This window comes from Lepidochelys olivacea (genome assembly GCF_965140295.1).
Source record: "Lepidochelys olivacea isolate rLepOli2 genome assembly, chromosome: 1".
NCBI lineage: Eukaryota > Metazoa > Chordata > Testudines > Cheloniidae > Lepidochelys > Lepidochelys olivacea.
Window position 1 is genome coordinate 127508564 of NC_140411.1, and position 16680 is coordinate 127525243.

The 16680-nt window shown below is 43.2% G+C and overlaps 1 protein-coding gene across 8 annotated transcripts in view; it reads right to left on the minus strand.

The window, feature by feature from the left end:
- The window catches only part of ZBED1 (zinc finger BED-type containing 1), a 290772-nt gene that overhangs the window by 84939 nt on the left and 189153 nt on the right, over positions 1-16680 (minus strand). For 4 of the 8 annotated variants that reach the window (XM_084614140.1, XM_084614148.1, XM_084614143.1 and 1 more), the window contains one exon: positions 3993-4061. The exons of the other annotated variants lie outside the window; for them this stretch is intronic. In XM_084614140.1, the coding sequence (XP_084470266.1) occupies positions 3993-4061 (69 nt within the window). The remainder of the gene's footprint in view (positions 1-3992; positions 4062-16680) is intronic. 8 annotated transcript variants of the gene reach the window in all.

The window sequence follows — 16680 nt, forward strand, 5'->3', positions numbered from 1 at the left end:
GCATTGTCCTTGCAGTGCCTCTTCCCCCCAATAGAGGAGTGAATTTCACTTACATGCAAAAAACTTTGTCCAAGCAATGCATAGGTATTTGTCCATCAGATACAATACAAAAGAAAAGAAATAATGATTCCTGCTGATTCTTGTTAGTTTGAATTTTATGCAGCCATGAGAACAAACTAAGTAAAATAACTTAAAAGAAGAACAGGTTATTGTAAATGGAAGATAAATAAGGTATGAGAAATTCTCTTTTGTTCCTTCCCATCAAACATTTAAAGTGATTATAGGTTTCTCCAACAATATGCTAAAAGTTTTAAAAATTGTGGGAAAACTAAAGCTTATCTTTACCCCTGAGAGGTTGAATGGAAAATAAGCATCCAGCTCAGATATATATTATTAAAGATGGTAAATATCAGCAGGGCAGAAGCATGACAAAATGAAAATGTACTTCACAGTTAGCTAGGACTGACACAAAGCCAGATTGACCAAACAGTCAAGCATACCCAGACACAGGGCCAAATTCTAAAATAGCGTAAATTGCTGAAGTTCAGTGAGTCAATGGAGCTCAGCTCAATGACATCAGGTGAGGTTCTAACTCAAACTTGGGAAACTACAACCTCTATCATCTCTTTCAAATTTCCCAACTCTATAGCTGCAAATTTGCAGTGCATTCTGGGTGCAAAGCCCAAAAGCTAAGACATTTTAGATATGTCGACACTGTCCCTTTAGGTGTAATTTACAGCATGGGTAGACATACTGCACTAGCTCTGATTGGAGCTAGCATGCTACAAATAGTTTAGCTGCAGTGTCACAAGAAACAGGTAGGCTATCTGCCCTAGCATGATCCCATCTGAAATCACAGGCATGTACTCAGGGCGGCTAGCCAGTCTTGCCGCTGGCACTTCTATTTTTAGCATGCTACCTCAATCAGAGCTAGTGCAGGTATGTCTACATATGCTGGAAATTACACATACAGCTCAAGTATAGACTTACCCTTTGAATCATATATATATTCTATTGATCAAGATTTCTAAAAAACAGAGATATATGCAGGAACAAGAGAGCTGGGCAGAGAACAAGTGGGCTCAGTTTAAAAGGCAACAATCAGGACTTCAGAACTTTTCATGAAAAGTGCACATACTCCAAATTATGCACCCAGCTCTTCTCACAAAGCGTTCACCTCTAAGACTTACAGAATTTGTGTTTTCTGTATGCACAATGTTCAGTTTGCATGCACTTACTAAATCAAAACCACTTTTTCTGCAAAGCTTCTAGTCCCCAATTAAAGCAATTTACATGCCAGGTTTCAACTTCAGCCATCTTTTTCATATCCCTGCTCCATAGCCCCTTCCTCCCCAAAAAGCATTAGGGTTTTTTTTTTAAAAATAAAGTGATTTCTTTCATAAAAAACATAAGAATGGCCATGCTTGGTCAGTCCAAGCTGAAAAGTCCCAGTCTTATTAATCTCTCCTCATATGGAACCTGTTCCATACTCCTGATAATTTTTGTTTCCCTTTTCTGAACCTTTTCCAATTCCAATATACCTTTTTTGAGAAGGGACACCCCACCTAACTCAAAAAGAAAGGGCCCAAACTTTCCAGAAGCATTCACTTTTGGACAGAGACTGAAGAGGGGAAGTTAGCTGAAAAGGTGAATTTTTCAGAAAATTATGGATGTGCAAACAGGAGTTTACAATGGACATCCTAATTACAAGCATAGCTGTAGTATGCACTATATTAGCACATCAGAACTTCCTTTAGATAAGGGAGCTCCCATGCAGATTAGTGAGGTTTATGGATTGCCAGATGCAGGAATGGGGTCAATGCCAGTGACATCACAGTGCTCACACATTTCTCAAGACTTGGCTACATAAGTTCCATTGTTGACACTGATGATGCTTCTATTATCTTGTCCTGGATGTTACTACAAAGAAGGAGGCTTTACTGAAGTGTGAATTAGATAGATCCTCTTGTAGGTGTAATTCATTGCCCCACGTTCTTGATTTTTTTTAAAATCCACACAAAATGATATTCTTAAATCCAGCAGGTCTGCTTGTTTACACTAATATAAATTAAGCCAAATTGGCTGGTAATGGAACAGAAAACATTAATATATTCTTTTCAAAGGAGCACTCAAACAAATCTTTTCTAGTATGTTGAACAGAGGTTCTCTACAGAGACAAATACAGCAAATAAGGTTGGAGAGCTACAATAATTCACTCTTAATAAGACCTGTCGTCAACACTGTGTCTAAATCTCACACACCTTCAAGATGGTGTTCAGTTTTAAGATAAGAAAACCATTGTAAGATGGCAAGATAGTTTTCTCATTGGTTACAGTACTGGAGAAATACAGAAAGGTGCAGCTGTTTAACCTTTCAACACCACAGGATAAGAATAATCTTCTGTGTGTATAGATATTATTGTAATACAGCTCTGTATCACCAGCAAAACACCTCGGAGTTCTGTGATCTCTGAGCTAATAGAAGTAGGTTGGTTATGGTTATACATAATACTTTAAAGATCAAAAATTCTCTTGTGGAGGTCAAATCATTTTAAACAAACAATTAAAAGTCAATATTTTTTCACTCTAGGCAAGGATATCTTAAGGGATATACAGTATGTTCAATATTTCTGTGCCCCATTTGACATTGACAAGACACACAAAGAGACTATTTTCCCCTTCAATTACCTTTTGAGAGTAGAAAGACATGTCAGTGCAAAACACTGCCATACCTGAACAAATGTGGCTTAGGAAAGTGTTTCCTATTCAAGAAAAAATATGCTAGGTGATTACTTCATCAACAATATATATTTTTCCTGGCTGGAAATATTGGGAATAGCCTCACAACTATGACACATTAAAAACAAGAATATATCATTTAGGGTAAGAATGTGGGGGGGGACCTCTAGATTGTTTAACTACAGATTTTGGATAATGCATTAAAAAGTTCACAAAGTTAAAAAAGAGTAATTCCATACAGAGGGTGTAAAACCAGAAAGAGGTCTGGTCTTTCTGGATATGTGTTATGTTACTTATAGAACTGAATTACATGGGAGGAAAAAAATCAAGCTTCTCCACTCATTTGTACCTTAGTTTAAATCAGACGAGAGCTATCTACTCTCTCTCCCTCTTCCTTAAGAGGTTATTATACATAAAAAGACAGATCAGTGTTGCAACCATGAAACATTTTAACCTAGTTCTAGCTTCTTCCTTCCCATTAACTAAGCCACACATATACATAGATGTTGGCTATACTCAGAATGCCCTTCATTCCGGTCCAGTAAGCAGAAGTACTGTGGAACTAATATGCAAACATCCAACCTAATTACTGTTACCTAGAAGATCTAGAATCTAACTTTTTGGGGTGAGGGAGGAAGGAGGGTCTTCAATTTCCTTCCCCCTTCTCCCTGGCTAAGGGAGCATTTCTTTCTCTAAGACAATGACAAAAGAATTTTCTTAGCCAGTTCAAGTAAGAGAAAGACTATCTATCTTGGCCCCCATTACTGCATCTTTATGTACTTAACCTCACAACACACCCCTAGAAGGTAGGGCAGTAGTATCTTCCCTGTTTTACAAATGGGGAACTAAAACACAGAGTGTATGCAACTTGCCCAACGTTACATGGGAAGCCTGTGCTGGAGCACAGAGAATTGCACCACAGTCTCCCAAGCCCCAGGCTAGGGCCCTAATCATGGGACCATCCTTCCTCTCTCTTTCATTAGGTTATGCCATGTTTACTGCATATATGGCATATACATGTGGCCATTCCACATTTCTGTGCATGAACATCACAGTTAGTCAGTACTGGGAAAGACAGCTCCTTATTTATGAAGCTACCGCAGCTAGCAAATGAAGTAGGAAGAGAGCCTAAGACATAAGCCCTTGTATCAGAAGTCTGGTATAAGCCAGAACCTGTTCACACAATCTGGCAAGAACAGGGCTGATATTGCAGAAATAGACATTCCTAAAAAGTGCTAAGCACAAAGTACTTACGCAAACACATCCCGATATCAAGTGGTACCAGAACATTCCCCAAGGAAAAGAGAAACACACTGACCCCACCTAAAAGATAAGGTCAGAATAACAGTACACAATACAAATGTTTTAATCAAACGAACATGTACAAAGTAATAAGTAGCCATGTCAGGGGGCAGTAACTATGTCAAAGGCAATACTAACTTGTTTGTATCAGGATATAAAGATGTATCTCAGAGGGAGTATCTTTGTCCAGCAGAGGAGGGAATGGAGAGCCTAAGACAGCAACCAGTGGGTGGACAAAAATGTTTAAACTAAACTAATCATCCCTCTTGCCTTCTTTGTTCTTATGTTGGAATAAACACAGTGACAGAATTTGCCATCTGGAGCAGTGGGAAGAATGCGATCCCTTCCAAGTACAGGCCAGTTTGATGAGCCACTGCCCCATGAGGTCAGCAAAGAATATTATTATTTTTTCTTTGGAAATACTGTTGCATTAATTTGGATCAGTGGTTCTCAACCAGGGGTACTCAGAGGCCTTCCTGGGGGGTACGTCAACTCATCTAGATATTTGCCTAGTTTTACAACAGGCTGCATAAAAATATACACTGAAATGTAAGTACAATATTTATATTCCAATTGATTTATTTTATAATCATATGGTAAAAATGAGAAAGTAAGCAATTTTTCAGTGATAGTGTGCGGTCACATTTTTGTGTTTTTATGTCTGATTTTGTAAGTTTTTAAGTGAGGAAACTTGGGGGTACACAAGACAAATGAGGCTCTTGAAAGGGGCACAGTAGTCTGGAAAGGTTGAGAGCCACTGATTTAGACAGAATAAATGGGCAAAAGGTTTTAGCATAACCCAGTCACTGTGCAACATTAAACAGTGGTAACCAAGGTTTGGTAAACAGAGATCTCAGCCTCTTTGGTACCACGGTGCAAACATTCTAAAAATCCTTTAAACCCTTTATTCAAGATACAGAAAAAAAGAAAAAACAGGTAAAACATTTGAAATGTAAAGTATTAAGTACAGCTTTCATTTTAACAGCATCCCTTGTTTCCTTTCCATTTAGCTGGCGAGAGTTCTAGGAGCAAAAATCCCTTTGTTTGACAGTGTCTTAGATGGTAATTACTTCTCTTTTATCCAAAAGGACGATTATGAGTTTACATGGCTGGAGCTGTTGTTCAACTCCAATCCCATTTCATCTCAGGTGGTGTTTTGGATTGATCTGGAGCTGATAGAGATGGCAATATCATCTGACTCCCTCTCTCTGACCCAGTTTAGTCAAGACATCTCAGGATCTGGATTATAAAGAAACAGTGGGGGTGCAAATCATGATGGTGAAGCTTGATCCAGTAGCTTCTGCTGTTCTTCCTTTCTTGTCCTCCCAAAGTCTCTTCTTTAAGAGCCCACAAAGGAAGTGATGCATAGAATAGTCCATCCCCTCATTATTTTGTCCACCAATTTGGCCTAATATCCAGCACATCAATTTTGGTTCATTGGTTTCTGATTCCACATCTTCTATTTTTACCAAGCATGATTTCAACATAGCCCTTGAATTATAGCAATGTGGCCTTTTTTTCCCCAAGACTAATTTAGTCTCTCTGGTTCTCTTGCACCCATTTATAACATTCATTACTGAAAGCAACTTGACCCACTTTTCATCAACATCTGTTATTATAGGTTGTTGTAACATCTTATGAACGTTCATATACCTTTTTACAATTAAGGTAAATTTGTAGGCCCAGTTATGACACCACTAAAGGTACATCTACACTGCATGTCTTTCAATGGCATGTAGAGTACATATGTACCTAGCACCCCTAGCACGGGTAAAATAAGTAAAGACACAAGCACCTACCCTAGATGGTACTATACTCTCCTAAGCTATGCCTCCCTGTCTACATGCTATTTTTATCAATGTAGTGTTGTGCTCCTGGAGTCTCACCCTGCCTCAGGAAGAGACTCCAACAGTGGGGAAAGGCTCCGGCGCGGGGGGGGGGGGGGGAAGGGAGGGGATGGGGGGGCAGTAGCAAAAGGCTTTGGCAGCTCTCTGATGCCAGAGCCTTCCCCACCACAGGAAAAGACTCTAGCAGCAGGGACGCAATGGGGAAAGACTGTCAGTTCCCCACTGCTGGAGTCTTTCCCCGCATCAGGGAAAGACTCTGGCAGCAGGGAAAGGATTCCCCGCTGCCTCTTCCCTGCCAGAGCCTTTCTTCACCATGGTGAAAGGCTCACGCAGCAGGGAGCTGCTGAAATCTTTCCCCACTGCCTCCCAGCTGCCAGAGTGTTTGACGTGTAACTACATACTGCAGTGTGGACATGGCCTGCTTTGTACTGCACCATGTATCCACATGTATACTACATGCCGCTTACACTGGGGTGGTGACAGCCCACTGACCAGATTTCATGGTGGTCTGAGGGCTCTGTATTTCGCTGATGAGGCTTCTGCAAGTTGGCTTGGCAAGCTCCACATTCTATAAGAAGTGTAAGACATAGCCTACTTTAAATGATGATTGCTTAGGAATGAAAACAACAAATACTTTAATTTTTTTCTTAAAATACATGACATTTTTCACAAAAAGTTAAAACTATATCAGTCTTTCACCAAAAATATCATTTTAAAATGTTTTGACAAAAAAAATGTTTTGTTTCAAAAATTTCAACCCACTCTAGCGTTGATGTTTGAACTGGACTTATTGGTACTCTGCTGATTCATCAAATTAGATTAATTCATGGAGGATAGGTCCACCAATGGAGATTACACAAGATGGTCAGGGACAAACCCCATGCTCTGGGTGTCCCTAAACCTCTGACTGCCAGAAGCTGGGACTAGACGACGGGATGGATCATTCAATAATTGCCCTGTTCTGTCGATTCCCTCTGAAGCATCTCGCACTGGCCACCATTAGAAGACAGGATACTGGGCTACCCGGACCATTGGTCATACCCAATATGGCTATTCTGACAGTATCTACATGTCCCACTGAGATGTACATGTGAGTCTGGTGAACGTTTGCCCTGATGGTAAAGACCATTGCCCTGAGTAGCACTGGTATGAAAACTATTTTTTTCCTCAAAAAAAAAAAAATCACTGAAAATGACTTTAATTTTCACCATTTTTTCCAGGTTTTCACTGAAAAAAAAAAACCTGTAAAAATCCAGCTTTTTTTAATAAAATTTCAAAAGTTTTCAACAAAAACTGCATTTTGTCGGAAGATTTCCATTTCATTGGAAAGTGCATTTTCCATCAAAAACAATTTAAAAAAAAACACTGAGGGAAAATTTTTGACCTGCTCTATCCCCGAGTTCCACTTTGTTGATATTGAAGCAGTAATCCCAGGGAGACCATTTTCTTTGTTCTGAATGTGCGCATGTGTCAGAATCCCAAACATACAGTCAGGACCAAGGGTCAGAGTAGGGGCAAACGTGAGATGGGGAGTAGCAGAGGAGTTCGTAGTTAGGTTCCAGGCCAGGGTCAACACCAAGGGTGAGAGTCCGAATCAGAAGGTGAAGTCCAAATCAAGCCAAGGTCAAAGCCAAGAGTTCAGGATTTGAGCAAGGAATGGCTGTCGCAGCTATTGGAAATCCACACTACTGCCTGGACGCTTCCTGGAACACCCCTTAAGTTTACATAGAGTGGGGAGCCAATCAGGAGTCATAGGACTTCTGCCTGTAGACCCCTTGAGGTGGGACTTCCCGTAGTCTGTGTCAATAGTAGGTCATGGGCAGTGGAGCGCAAGCGGATTACAGCTGCTGCTAGGTGACAGAGATACCAGCTGCTTGGCAGCTGTGCAAGTCTGGGTTCTAGACCTGCAGGGCATTACAACACGTGTGGCTTGCCAGACTTCTATCACCCAACAACAAGTACAAGATCAACTGTGAAATATTCAGTAGCCTCACTGATGGCAGAACATGGCGCTTAGAAAGCTGCTAAGTAGTTGTCAAAAAGAAAGGGAAAATATGCAGAAGGGTAATCTATTTCAGAAACTATTCAGTTTAGTCTTTGCTTCAAAACACTTTGTGAGGGTTGGCTGGCTCACAGGAAAGATAAAAAGATTTTGAAATTTCTAGGTCATAGGTTTGAATTTTTCCCAACACAGAAGTAACCCAAAAAGTGTATTATCTGATGACTGTTAGCTGTACGGGACATGCGTTGGTGGTGAACCTGCTTCTTAAGGGCTTCTGTGAGATGGTGTAAACTTTTCAGAAGCTTTTCAGAACCTATATCACAGAACTCACTGACATGCTTGATTGGTAGCAGCCTCAGCAAAGAAGTCAAGAACTAAATAGACATGGAAAAAAAACCTGCTCTGTCATCTATATAGGTGTGCCTTCCTCCAGAGCTAGCTGAAAGTAAAGTGGCAAGACAGTGCGTGGGAGCCTGAATGGCTCCTGTCATTAATTAACCTGTTTGCTTGAATGAATGAAGGACTTTAGCTTCCAGTAGTGTTGATCTGGCACCTTTCACAAACAATACAGTCTATGGATATAGAGATATAGATTTTAGTAAGTGCGAAATGCCCATTCTTGCCTAAATCTTCCCCAGATTAAATTATACCTTTAAACTTGACTACAGCTATTTTTGTAATCATGAGATCAGCTGAAGTCTGGACAAAGGGAGAGTGTTTGTAAAACTTCTAATGAAAGCTGTCAGCATGAGTTGATACTAGACAATACAGACAACGCACAGCCCTGAAAGCAAGAATTACTCAGAAACTCCATGATGCTCAGTAGAACACTTGCCTCTAAGCAGAAACAAAATAACCTCAAAATTAAATAACTAGAAGCAGAAGAGAACAGCATATGAATTCCTGCTCTACTGACCTGACTTACACTGCTTGAATTCATGGCTGACATTAGCAGGGTACTGTTATGAGAGAGAATTCCTTTGAAGCCCCTCACTACAAATGGGCACTGCAGTAAAATGATCTGGTGAAAAGTAACAGAAAAACAGAGCCACGGATGGGAAGAGAACAAGAAAAGGGGAACAAGTAAAGTAACCATAGAGGAAAGAGGCAATAAAAAAGTTCTCTTAAAGCTTTGTTCTTCCAAAACTTTAGATGTAATATTACTAAGAAAAAATGGAAAAGAATATAAAATTAATATACTGTAATAACAACTATTTATTTGTACTGAAGTATAAGCTGAGAGGCAGCATAGTCCAGTGGGAAGGGCACTGAATTAGGAGTCAGCAGACCTGGGTTGCATTCCTGGTTCTGACACTGAGTCATATGGGCTTGTGCAAGTCACTTCACCTGTCTACCCCATGTGGCCTGCTCAATGTGTTTGTACAGTGCCAACACAATAGAATCCAAGTCTCACTCAGGGTCTATAGGTGCTACCATAATAATGATAATCAAAGTGTATCTATTGCAAAATTTCCTACAGCTCAGTCACACACACACACACACACACACACATATATGAAAAAAGCCCAATACCAAAAACATCATCTTTACCTTTTCTGTCTGCCAGGACACATTAACCAGATGATCTCATGTTGCAGGAGGATGCCTAAAACTTTATCCTGAGAAGTCACAACTAATTCAGAAACCATGATAATATGACAGTAAATTAAATTCTCCCTCCAAAGTGCTTTGCACTTTTCTATGCTTTTCTTCTGTTGCCCAATTACCTGAAGTTTTCTTCTGCATCCCAAATATCTCTCTTTCCTACCCTCAGTTATGCTGGTCACTTGCAAACATTCCTAACTCACTATTTTGCCCCTCTGCCTTCACTCACAAATACATTGCCCACCATCAGTCCTCCATCTGGTGTGGCATGAAAGAGAAATAGATTAGTAGGTGCCAGGTCTCAATAGGGGAAAAGAAAGGATCTATGCATTCCCCTAATCACTAATGATAGGGCCTCAGATGATTTATGTTGTACCACCGCCGACTAGAGAGAAGTTACTAAGGGCTTGTCTATACTGTCACTTTACAGCGCCGCAACTGTCTCGCTCAGGGGTGTGAAAAAGGAGGTGGGTTTTTTACAGTGCTGGGAGAGCTCTCTCCCAGCGCTCTGCCACGATGACATAAGCCATGTTAAAGCACTGCTGCCGCAGTGCTTTAACATTGCCAGCGTAGACTAGCCCAAAGACTTGGAAGGAGCTGGAGCACATAACTGTCTCCCAGTAACCACGAAAAGTGGGTGCGAACATGTATAAATGGTGGCACAATATGCTTCATCAAGGTCCTCTGATTTCTTCTGGGTCAGACTTGCATTCTTTGATAAGGTGAGAATTCCATAGCATCTTAAAATGCATTGGAAAACATTCAGATAGTATAGTTTACACAATCTATAGTGTTATTCACTTCATTCAAGAAAACTCTTTTATGTGAATTTTTTGGGGCATTTCAGTTCCTGCAGAGCTCTGTACCAACAGAACTGCAGGATCAAGGCTCTCCTGCAGAACTTGGGTTCAGTGTGCTGCAGAACGTACAGGGCTCTGTTAATAAGTTACAGAACCATGCTATTTGTTCTTACCTACTGTAGATGCTTCATCACTATGTTTAGAACTCTATAGTGAGCCCTGCTGTGTACCCATGGCGTTGACTGAGAGGGCCTAAGATAGCTCCTTCCCTGTGGGGTCTACAGCATCACCAGACCTTGTGTGGGATGTGGTGGGGAGAACAGCTGCTGATGGGCTATTACTTCCCCTCTCACACAGCTGAGCAAGGAAGTACAGTTTACCTGATGTGGAGAGGAAAGTAAACTGTGCCCAGAAAGGGCATGTGCAGCTCGCTGTCCCATGGAGCAGCAGTGACTGAACTGTGGCTCCGTGACAATTCAATCCCTGCTTTGCATATGTGCAATGCATTTGCATGCTGCTCCTTCCTTGCACTGGACTGTAAAGTGATAATCCATCCCTTTATGATTTTCTCAGCTACTATTTCTGGTATTACAGTAAATCTCACTGGATTAGAATACTTCCCAGGATCAACATTAGCACATTTTTAAAAGACAGGTAGAAGACACTGGAAAGCTTCTAGTTTAATGATGAATTATATATTTTTGTTAGCAGCTCCATCGCTTGGATCTTCCAAAATGCTTGGATGCCTGCCATCTACTCTTTGTGATTTATTGCAAACTAATTTCTCTACTTATTCCAAACCCCCATTTGTTGACAATTCAATCTCCAACAACAGCAGACCTACCTTATTGTAAGTAGTGAAGCCTGAGGTAGGGATTTCACCATAATCTTCGGTGGGGACGACTAATACAAATAATTATTTATTTTCTCTATAATTTCATAATCTTCTTTGATTGCTCTTACACACTTCTGGGTAATAGTATGCAAAAGAGTGAATATTCTAATGGAATTTTTGGGGGGTTCCTGATATATGAGTGATATCTGGACCCAAGTAGCTACTGAATCCAAGTATCAGCCTCTCACAACAAACCTCTCCCACTAGATTCCCTCCTCCATCATACACCTAGTTCATACACCCCGCATACCTAGGGCTGCGTTCTGAGTGGAAGGAGATGACCGGTTGTTGTTCTACTTTCAACCTCCAAAGTCTTCAAGGTGGGAAGCTAAGTCTCAGCTAATCATTTTATATACACACACACACACACACACACCCTACACCTCCCATGCAGAAAGAAAGAAAAAAAGAACAGAAAAGAAGTCTTCTTAAGTGGGGGGAAGCATGGCTTGACCCACTTCCTCACTCTAGTTTTCTACCACAAGACCAAAAAATATTCCTCCAGTACCTACTGAAAGAATCCCTTCAATACTCTGGAGACAGTGGTACTATTCCACATTCCACTGCCAGAATTAAAGGGCCATTATCTGCAGGACTGGTAGGCAGTGTTTCTTGGTCCCACCCCGCAGAGTGCAGGCTACACTCCTCTCAAAGATCTTCAACTAGACTGAGGGGGATTGTTGTCTGCCTACCAGACATCATAAAAAAAAAAGTTCTAAAAATCCAGGAAAGGGAGGACCAAGTTACGGACCCTGAAGCTGAGAGAAGGAATAGATGCCTCTGGACCACACTATTTCTAGAACATGGCTCCTAGTAAGGGAAATGTCTTGTGCTGGGTGGGTGCTTCATAAATGTATAGATTTTAATGTACTAAGAGACCATTACAATCATCTAGTCTGACCTGCTGCAAAACACAGCACAGAACTTTAACCAGTAATTCCCATATTGAACCTATGACTTCTGGTTCAGCTCCATCACATCCTTTAGAGAGACATCCACTCTTTGGGAGGTTTTTATCCTTCCTAATGTACAGGGATTGAGGCAGGATGGCAGGGAAATTGGGCTACTCTCCTTCTCACTCTCTTGGGGTGGGGAGTAACTGGTGAGGGTTGCATTCCCCTTTGCCAGTGAGTAACTTGTGCGGCAACAGAGAGGGTGCACAGTAGTTCATGACATCAGTGGAGAAACTGGTCTGCATTCCTCTCGCTCTTCTTGACCAATGAGATAGCACTACTGGATCAACAATTAGTCTAGAACAGGGGTGGGCAAACTCTGGCCCGGGGGCCGCATCTGGCCCTTCGGACATTTCAACGTGGCACTTAAGCTTCCGCCAGGGAGCAGGGTCCGGAGCTTGCCCCGCTCCGCATGTACTGTTGCTCTGCATGGCTCCCAGAAGCAGCGCATATCCCTCCTCCAGCTCCTACCTGTAGCGGCAGCCAAGGGGTTCAGCACGCTGCCCCCGCCCCTAGAACTGCCCCCAGAACTGCCCCCGCAGTTCCCATTGGTCGGGAACCATGGCCAATGGGAGCTGCAGGAGCAGCGCCTGTGGACAGGGCAGCGCACAGAGCTGCATGGTTGTGCCTCCACATAGGATCTGGAGGGGGGACATTCCGCTGCTTCTGAGAGCTGCTTGAGGCCCTTGGGCCAAAAAGTTTGCCCACCCCTAGTCTAGGGTCTACTCTTGCCCCCTGAGAATGAACATACTGATTTTATTCAGGTGATATTCAGATTGCCAGATAGTAAAATGTGTAATATTGATGATGGTGCTATTTGACTTGGCCATCCCTTTGGTGGACCTACTGTCTCTCACCTTTGAATCAAGCCTCTAGAGTAAACAGGGGCCTAGCCCAATTAATCCTTCACCTGGTAATATACTGTATTTTAGTCCATTAACTGCAGACGGAGGGATAAATTCTGGCTTTAAGTCAATGGGAGTTTTGCCATTGACTGCAGTAAATGGCCAGGCTTTTAACCTTAAGGTTTAAATATGTAAGAGGACAAGTCCTTCGATTTCAGTGGTTTTGATATGTTGTCTTTAATATGACTAGCTTACAGCTATGAGTCGGAGGTACTGATCTCTAAACAACTGGTGAAACATATATCCCAACAGTTTCAGCACTTTACAGTGAGCAAATTGTAATTGTAACGGAACAGACACAGTATTGTGCTTCATAAAATACCTTCATCCTGTATATTTTAAGATTGACTTTCAACAGTACCCAGACTTTACATCCATTTCAAAGTAACCTTCCCCGTGAACCCTGCTCTACACTAGGACTTTAGGTTTAATTTAGCAGCATTAAATCTATGTAAACCTGCACCCGTCCACACGATGAAGCCCTTATTTTTTTTTTTACTTAAAGGGCTCTTAAAATCGATTTCCTTACTCCACCCCTGACAAGTGGATTAGCACTTAAATCGGCCTTGCCGGGTCGAATTTCGGGTACTGTGGACACAATTCAACGGTACTGGCCTCCAGGAGCTATCCTAGAGTGCTCTATTGTGACCGCTCTGGACAGCACTCTTAACTCAGATGCATGGCCAGGTGGACAGGAAAAGAACCGAGAACTTTTGAATCTCATTTCCTGTTTGGCCAGAGTAGCAAGCTGCAGGTGACCATGCAGAGCTCATCAGCAGAGGTGACCATGATGGAGCCCCAGAATCGCAAAAGAGCTCCAGCATGGATCGAATGGGAGGTACGGGATCTGATCGCTGTATGGGGAGAGGAATCCGTGCTATCAGAACTCCGTTCCAGTTTTCGAAATGCCAAAACCTTTGTCAAAATCTCCCAGGGCATGAAGGCCAGAGGCCATAACAGGGACCCAAAGCAGTGCCGTGTGAAACTTAAGGAGCTGAGGCAAGCCTACCAGAAAACCAGAGAGGCGCTCCGGGTCAGAGCCCCAAACATGCCGCTTCTATGATAAGAAGAAGAAGATGAGGAGGAGGAGGAGGAGGATGTAGATAGCTCACAGCAAGCAAGCGGAGAAACCGGTTTTCCCGACAGCCAGGAACTGTTTCTCACCCTGGACCTGGAGCCAGTACCCCCCGAACCCACCCAAGGCTGCCTCCTGGACCCGGCAGGCAGAGAAGGGACCTTTGGTGAGTGTACCTTTTAAAATATTATACATGGTTTAAAAGCAAGCATGTGAAAGGATTAATTTGCCCTGGCATTCGCGGCTCTCCTGGATGTACTCCCAAAGCCTTTGCAAAAGGTTTCTGGGGAGCGCAGCCTTATTGCGTCCTCCATGGTAGGACATTTTACCACTCCAGGCCAGTAACAAGTACTCGGGAATCATTGTACAACAAAGCATTGCAGTGTATGTTTGCTGGCGTTCAAACAACATCCGTTCTTTATCTCTCTGTGTTATCCTCAGGAGAGTGAGATATCATTCATGGTCACCTGGTTGAAATAGGGTGCTTTTCTTCAGGGGACACTCAGAGGTGCCCGTTCCTGCTGGGCTGTTTGCCTATGGCTGAACAGAAATGTTCCCCGCTGTTAGCCATGGGGAGCGTGGAGGGTTGAGGGGGTAGCCACGCGGTGGGGGGGGGGGGGCAAAATGCGACCTTGTAACGAAAGCACATGTGCTATGTATGTAATGTTAACAGCAAGGTTTAACCTGAAAGAGTGTAGCCACTGTTTTATAAAATGTGCCTTTTTAAATACCGCTGTCCCTTTTTTTTTCTCCACCAGCTGCATGTGTTTCAATGATCACAGGATCTTCTCCTTTCCAGAGGCTAGTGAAGATTAGAAGGCAAAAAAAAAAAAACACACTCCTGATGAAATGTTCTCTGAGCTCATTCTGTCCTCCCACACTAACAGAACACAGACGAATGCATAGAGGCAATTAATGTCAGAGTGCAGGAAAGCACAAAATGACCGGGAGGAGAGGTGGCGGGCTGAAGAGAGTAAGTGGCGGGCTAAAGACAGGGCTGAAGCTCATATGTGGCAGGAGCGTGATGAGAGGAGGCAGGATTCAATGCTGAGGCTGCTGAAGGATCAAACCAGTATGCTCCAGTGTATGGTTGAGCTGCAGCAAAGGCAGCTGGAGCACAGACTGCCACTACAGTCCCTGTGTAACCAACCACCCTCCTCCCCAAGTTCCATAGCCTCCTCACCCAGACGCCCAAGAATGCGGTGGGGGGGCCTCCGGCCAACCAGCCACTCACCACAGAGGATTGCCCAAAAAAACAAAAGGCTGGCATTCAATAAATTTTAAAGTTGTAAACTTTTAAAGTGCTGTGTGGCATTTTCCTTCCCTCCTCCACCACCCCTCCTGGGCTACCTTGGTAGTCATCCCCCTATTTGTGTGATGAATGAATAAAGAATGCATGACTGTGAAGCAACAATGACTTTATTGCCTCTGCAAGTGGTGATCCAAGGGAGGAGGGAAGGGTGGTTAGCTTACAGGGAAGTAGAGCGAACCAAGGGGCGGGGGGTTTCATCAAGGAGAAACAAACAGAACTTTCACACCGTAGCCTGGCCAGTCATGAAACTGGTTTTCAAAGCTTCTCTGATGCGTACCGTGCCCTCCTGTGCTCTTCTAACCGCCCCGGTGTCTGGCTGCGCGTAACCAGCAGCCAGGCGATTTGCCTCAACCTCCCACCCCGCCATAATCGTCTCCCCCTTACTCTCACAGATATTGTGGAGCGCACAGCAAGCAGTAATAACAGTGGGAACATTGGTTTCACTGAGGTCTAAACAAGTCAGTAGACTGCGCCAGCGCGCCTTTAAACGTTCAAATGCACATTCTACCACCATTCTGCACTTGCTCAGCCTGTAGTTGAACAGCTCCTGACTACTGTCCAGGCTGCCTGTGTATGGCTTCATGAGCCATGGCATTAAGGGGTAGACTGGGTCCCCAAGGATAACTATGGCATTTCAACATCCCCAACAGTTATTTTCTGGTCTGGGAATAAAGTCCCTTCCTGCAGCTTTTGAAACAGACCAGAGTTCCTGAAGATGCGAGCGTCAAGGACCTTTCCCGGCCATCCCACCTTGATGTTGGTGAAACGTCCCTTGTGATCCACCAGAGCTTGCAGCACTATTGAAAAGTACCCCTTGCGGTTTATGTACTCGCCGGCTTGGTGCTCCGGTGCCAAGATAGGGATATGGGTTCCGTCTATGGCCCCACCACAGTTAGGGAATCCCATTGCAGCAAAGCCATCCACTATGACCTACATATTTCCCAGGGTCACTACCCTTGATATCAGCAGATCTTTGATTGCGTGGGCTACGTGCATCACAGCAGCCCCAACAGTAGATTTGCCCACTCCAAATTGATTCCCAACTGATCGGTAGCTGTCTGGCGTTGCAAGATTCCACAGGGCTATCACCACTCGCTTCTCAACTGTGAGGGCTGCTCTCATCTTGGTATTCATGGGCTTCAGGGGAAGCAAGTTACAAAGTTCCATGAAAGTGCCCTTACGCATGCGAAAGTTTCGCAACCACTGGGAATCGTCCCAGACCTGCAACACTATGCAGTCCCACCAG